The sequence below is a fragment of the Silurus meridionalis genome, chromosome 15, assembly GCF_014805685.1.
Source record: "Silurus meridionalis isolate SWU-2019-XX chromosome 15, ASM1480568v1, whole genome shotgun sequence".
NCBI classification, from domain to species: domain Eukaryota; kingdom Metazoa; phylum Chordata; class Actinopteri; order Siluriformes; family Siluridae; genus Silurus; species Silurus meridionalis.
In genome coordinates this window covers 23,873,416-23,880,287 of record NC_060898.1, presented here as the reverse complement: position 1 = coordinate 23,880,287, position 6,872 = coordinate 23,873,416, and the positions used below count along the sequence as shown (strand labels likewise).

At 36.4% G+C, this 6,872-nt stretch overlaps 1 protein-coding gene across 1 annotated transcript in view; it reads right to left on the bottom strand.

Moving 5' to 3' along the window:
* Positions 1–5,187: 5,187 nt before the first annotated feature.
* Positions 5,188–6,872, bottom strand: part of LOC124398274 (glutaredoxin domain-containing cysteine-rich protein 2) — a 4,748-nt gene continuing 3,063 nt past the window's right edge. Inside the window, exon 3 of the mRNA XM_046868370.1 lies at positions 5,188–5,509. Within this exon, the coding sequence (XP_046724326.1) occupies positions 5,339–5,509 (171 nt within the window). The 3' untranslated portion in view covers positions 5,188–5,338. The remainder of the gene's footprint in view (positions 5,510–6,872) is intronic.

The following is a 6,872-nucleotide window of genomic DNA, read 5'->3' as shown; positions in this document are numbered from 1 at the left end:
TGTAGAGCAGGGTGTGTGACCTCACAGTGTGTAACTGTCTGCTTGTGTACCTGTGCCAAACCATTCATGCATAAATCTAACTGAAGTCTAGTCTCTGCCAGGAGCAACAATCGTTTTCATTTCTTTCATCGGCGAAATATTTTACTCTGTGCATTAGAGAATGTAGAAAATCCTTTCATTTTACACCGATGGTCCTGATGATACTGCACTGTTAGCCAGCTGGTCTACTCAGAGTCACGGGGCACAGGAGGCACTTATCTTTAACACACATCAGGAAGCTCGAGATGGAGGAAATGGCAATTAACAGACCACTGGGCCGAAATCCAATTCATACCAGTGAGCCAGGATCGTTTAGAGAGAGAGAGAGAGAGAGAGAGAGAGAGAGAGAGAGAGAGAGAGAGAGAGAGAGAGAGAAAGAAAGAAAGAAAGAAAGAAAGACCACAGTGGCTTTTGATTACTGTAGAGAGAGAAACCGATTAAAAATAAAGGGAAGCTTTTCACTGGAGGTTGAGCATTAATTTGTCTGCTTGTGTTGCCTCGGTGACTGAGAAACAAGGAAATAATTTGGCACAAAATAGTTGGAGGAGAAAAAGTCTGTCCTCGGATGAATTAGTGCAAATTGGTGCACTCCAACCAGAACACAGACACAAACATTTAAATCCAGCATTAATGATTTACCGCTTAGTTAGGAGAATGGTATTGAATGTGCACTATACTGACACCTAGTGTCCGAGCAAAGAAATGCGTTTACGATCGCTGCCGTTATTTATCTCCGTGTTGTGTCGTCACGGCTCGAGCTGCCAAATAACAGATTTTGTGATACAATTTATGCACATGGTGCCTGTATATGTATAATAAAATCTATAACACACAACAGGGTGTGCTGAAAATAGAAAAACAACCAGCGTAACACTGGATAGCGTCATGCTATATAACACGAAGCTGATTATATAACACTAATTCTCGTGTTTTATTCCTGTTATTCCACAGCAATTCACCAATAATTACAATGTTTTATTTATCAAACAACAACATGTATTACTTTTTATCCATTTAAAGCTACGACGTTCCCGAAGACATGTTAGTTCCCATTCACGCTTACATTATAGCAGCTAAAAACAGCCGGATCTGTCACCAGCTTTTCTTTATTCGCTCTTAGAAAACAAAAACAAAAACGCAGCTGGACATCTTACTGAGGAAACGGCAGAATTATTTTCACATAAAAATTAAATAATAATCTTCTGGGAACAAAATAATTACCCACCAATTTATCCCCAAAAGAGACTTCTACAGTAAACGTCACATTCCGACGGTAAAAAAAATAAAAAATTTAATAAATCACCTAAAAATCAGGAAGGAGAAAGTGATCAGTGCTCTCAGAGGTAAAAATGTAAAAATCATGACATTGGGGTCAGAAAGAAAGAACACGCTGAACAAGTGCAGATAATCAGTCCAATTTAACTCCATTCCAACTTCTCTTCACTGGAATCACTGACAATCCGTCTGATTTATTCTCTACTTTGTGCCTCCATCAAGACCTTTTAACAAAAACTCAACTTTCCAGCTGCTCAATTCTTTATACAAAATAAATAAAAAGATTGCATAAGATGAGGGAAGAGAATCTGATTGTGGTCTTGGAGAATAAATGTAAAAAAATCTGTGACATTGGGGTCATGAAGGAAGAACATGCTGAACATTTATATTTTAATTTGAGAATTAATATATAAAAACAGCATTCATCGTGTCGGCTAGAAGGAAATTACAGCTGCTTATTAATCTGCTCATCTATAGAAAAGAAATGAAGGAACTGTGCAGATGTTTGTATTCTCAGACACCAGAATCACACCAGCGCTCATTATTCTGCTCCAGCCAGTGAGGGTCATTACAGCTCAGTACAGGTCTGTACGCATTTTATTCATTATATAATTAATCCAAATCGAGTCAGGATGATAAATGTAGCAGGAATATCAGTGAACGCTTCTCATAAAGTCAGTGGCGTCAGCAGATAGCAGGTGTGGAGGTCTTCAAACATGAAAACTAATGAATTGCCCTGAAGCAGAGATACGGTTCCTCTGGAACACCTAATAATGCACTTCATTTCAGCCGAAGCGTCTTCTCATCTACACATAGAAACATTCACCAGAGCAATTTTCCTCGCTATTAAGAGTCGCCGATTCTCCTAAGAGGTAATTAATCTTTTGTGGAGTCGTGAGCTGATATGATGAATTCTGGCCACCTGGGGTTGTGATGTTACTCACACACTCCTGCATGTGTTTACATTAAGGTTATGGTGTGCGTTAGATCTCACATTTCTATTATTTTGCAGTTTAATAACCTCTGATTAGACTTTATACAGATACAAACAAGGCGCACTATTAGTTTTATTCTGAGAAGTTTGAGACAGGATCAATCTTCACCCCGGAAATAAAACAAACAAAAAAATACAGCATCTGATCTTCATCTCCATCTCTTTTTTCAATCAAATAGCTCTGCACATTCATGTTTAAAACAAGTAACTGGTAAATAACTACAAGGTCTTGAACCCAATATTGCAAATTTGAGCATATGGTAATCACGGACAATGTTCCCTGCCACCCTCTACGCTCACTGGCGCCCCCAGCTGGCCGAACCGAAGATGACTGCCTAGTTTGCCTATGGTTAGAAAAGATGCTGCTTTAAGCTACTTAAAATAAACTAGTGTTGTTTTTTTCCCTCTCGAAAAATTGTTCAGTTTAAAAAGCGAACAAAGCGTGCAAATCAACTATCAAAGTGTAAATAAAAAACTTTTATCTGATTCCCCCCAGAGTTTGTTTTCTTTTTGCGCAACTTAGAGGTTTTTCATTGCCAAGGTTTCACACACACACACAAGAAGGGTGTCTTGAGAAAAGACACACCTACACACACACCTACACACAAATAAGGGCAAAAAGACACACATACCTACACACACACAAAAAGAAGCAAAAAAACAGACACCTACCTACACACACACACACACACACACACACACACACACACACACACAGACTCATGTAGAGACACATCTTGAATTCCAGATCAGCATGCAAGCAGTGCAGCAATCAGCAAAAAAAACTAAAGAACAGAACAGACACCTGCAGAAATCCAGCAGAAGCAACATTTCTCTCTGTTTCAGCTCTGACACACTTTTCCCTGTGAGGCATTTTTATCTTTCACTTCACTTTGAAAAGGTGCAGATGGACATCGAGTGTGTTTGTGCAGGATGTTATGTACAGTAAGGATGAAATGTGTTCTGCAGGGGATTTCTAAACCTTATATTCAGAGTGAGAGAAAAGAGAATCTGTATAAAAATGTGCTATTTGAAAAAACACAGATATCACCAGAGACATTGATTCATTAATTGATTAACTGATTGCAAATCAATAAAATACTGTCATACACTTAGTGTGGTTTATGATCTTATATTTAAAATTAGGTTGTCAGTAGGTGTGTGTGTGTGTGTGTGTGTGTGTGTGTGTGTGTGTGTACCCAGACTGTCATTGGGTAATTGATAATTGCTCTTGAGATTTTTCGATCTTGAACATTTTCTCTGCTACACCACTGAGAAGAATCTCATTATCTCATGCTGTTAGACACCGAATGCTCTACAGAGACGCCTCCTAAATGCCACGTTACATGCAGCATCTCCATGTTCATCTACACGGAATGATTGATAACAAAGACATTAAGTACTTTGCTGATTACAAGGATTAAAGTAATTGATTGTAATTAATCCAGACAACGATAAATAAACGCTGATGAAACTGAAGCGACATTCACATGGATCATCTTCTGGAATGAGAAATTAATAAATATTCCTCTGATCATAATACAAATGATTATAAATTATATAAAATATATTATAAAATATATAAATGACAAATGGTTCTAATGAAGATGAACCAGCCTAGAGATATAAAAGGGGCGGAGCCTATTTATTATTTATATTATATTGTTTTATAGATATTTTCTCTCTTATAATGTTACTGAAAGGAGGAACTGTGACCAACCCTGAGCAAACCAACATGTATTCAGAAAATAATCACTGAATGCAGATCAGAAAGACAAATTCCAAACCAAGCAGCTTCAAAAACTTCATTTCCACCAGATTTCCACATTTCATTCTGCTCACATCAACAACAAAATGAAAATTAATTTCTCACCAAATTTGAAGGTCATCTGGATCTTCTCTTTCAGCTTCTGTAGATTCCAAGATGATCCACAGCTTTCCTGCTATTTTAAAACTTTCTTTCGTTGAATTTAGCAGGTGTTGCTTTTTCTGTCTAAAAAAATGACCCCGCCCAAGCCACGCCTCTAATACAGATCAGCCAATAAAATAGACCCATGACCTTCCCAAAAAATTTATGTTAATAATATTTATGCAAATCTGTTTTATTTTCTTATTAAGAGGTTCAACAAAATATTTATAACTAAAAATATTATTTAAAAAAGATTTGAAAAAAATTATTTATTGATTATTTCTAATAGAAATAAATAAAGTTTATAAATAATGATAAAATATAAAAATAAAAATTTATATAGAATTGTAAAAATAATAAGTATTTAATATCAAATATTATAAATATATAAATAATATTTTAAAAATAAAACACTTCTTAGTTATGCAGGATGTTTAGGATGTTGGCTGGACGACTGATGCTCCAGATCTTCCACCAGAATAAAGGTAAATACTATATATATATATAATATAAACTAGATAGAATAACCTTAAACTTTTTGCAAAATTAATATAATGAAAAGAAATGGGATTAAATTAAATCCACAGATGTGAATAAACACGAATAAACACTCTGAGATCTCAGAATAAAACTCTCTCTTGGGGTAAATTTTTTAAATTTATTTAATTCACAAAATTTCGATGGTCATAAAAAAACTAATGTAGATATAATAAAAGTTTGTGTTTTATTTATTAGTCGGAAATATGTGATTGTGTTTATATCTCATAAGGAAAACATCAATTTAAAAAAAATTATTAATCTGTTTTATAATTAGTTCTAATAATAAATAAAAGGATGCGCTCCTGGGACAGAAGAGACATGAATAGATTAAAAACTAATAGAATTGAATAAAATAAAATGAGAAAAATGTGGAATGTTTGAATTAAAAGCTATTTGAAAGTGAATATCAGCTTGATGGTACATTAATATCTCAATGTTTATAGATTTTTATTACACACATACTTAACATTCTTATAAACTTCTAGTCAGAACTTCACAGACAGGATAGATAATGTAACCCTTTATAGTGTGTATAGTCACAGTCCAGGAGGTTTGTTGGTACCTATAAAGGAGGTAGAAGTCTATGGGACGCAGGAGTGACATGGCTGTAAGCCATGAGGATCGCAGGCGGGGCAGCGTAACTCTCGGATAGACTCGTTGAAGCGGTTGGCCAACATGGATAGTTTACTACCATGGCACAGGGAACACGGGGCGGCACCCAAACCTCCACACTGCTCACAGCCGCCCGTCTCCTGCAGAGGGAAGATTTATCAGTAAATTAACAGAAATCAAACACAATTAGAGTCACAGTTACACAATGGAAAAGCTGTGTCTACTGCATAAAGTCTGTGTCTACTGCATAAAGGCTCTGTCTACTGCATAAAGTCTGAGTCTACTTCATAAAGTCTGAGTCTACTTCATAAAGTCTGTGTCTACTGCATAAAGTCTGTGTCTACTGCATAAAGGCTCTGTCTACTGCATAAAGTCTGAGTCTTCTAAAGTCTGAGTCTACTGCATGAAGTCTGAGTCTACTGCATATAGTCTGAGTCTACTTCATAAAGTCTGTGTCTACTGCATAAAGTCTGTGTCTACTGCATAAAGTCTGTGTCTACTGCATAAAGTCTGAGTCTTCTAAAGTCTGAGTTTACTGCATAAAGTCTGAGTCTACTGCATAAAGTCTGAGTCTACTTCATAAAGTCTGTGTCTACTGCATAAAAGGCTCTGTCTACTGCATAAAGTCTGAGTCTTCTAAAGTCTGAGTCTACTGCATGAAGTCTGAGTCTACTGCATAAAGTCTGAGTCTACTGCATAAAGTCTGTGTCTACTGCATAAAGTCTGAGTCTACTGCATAAAGTTTGTGTTTACTGCATAAAGTCTGAGCCTACTGCATAAAGTCTGAGTCTACTGCATAAAGTCTGAGTCTACTGCATAAAGTCTGTGTCTACTGCATAAAGTCTGAGTCTACGGCATAAAGTCTCTGTCTACTGCATAAAGGCTCTGTCTACTGCATAAAGTCTGAGTCTTCTAAAGTCTGAGTCTACTGCATGAAGTCTGAGTCTACTGCATAAAGTCTGAGTCTACTGCATAAAGTCTGTGTCTACTGCATAAAGTCTGAGTCTACTGCATAAAGTTTGTGTTTACCGCATAAAGTCTGAGCCTACTGCATAAAGTCTGTGTCTACTGCATAAAGTCTGAGTTTACTGCATAAAGTCTGAGTCTACTGCATAAAGTCTGAGTCTACTGCATAAAGTCTGAGTCTACTGCATAAAGTTTGAGTCTACTGCATAAAGTCTAAATCTACTGCATAAAGTCTGAGTCTTCTACATAAAGTCTAAATCTACTGCATAAAGTCTGAGTCTACTGCATAAAGTCTGTGTCTACTGCATAAAGTCTGAGTCTACTGCATAAAGTCTGAGTCTACTGCATAAAGTCTGTGTCTACTGCATAAAGTCTGAGTCTACTGCATAAAGTTTGAGTCTACTGCATAAAGTCTAAATCTACTGCATAAAGTCTGAGTCTTCTACATAAAGTCTAAATCTACTGCATAAAGTCTGAGTCTACTGCATAAAGTCTGTGTCTACTGCATAAAGTCTGAGTCTACTGCATAAAGTTTGA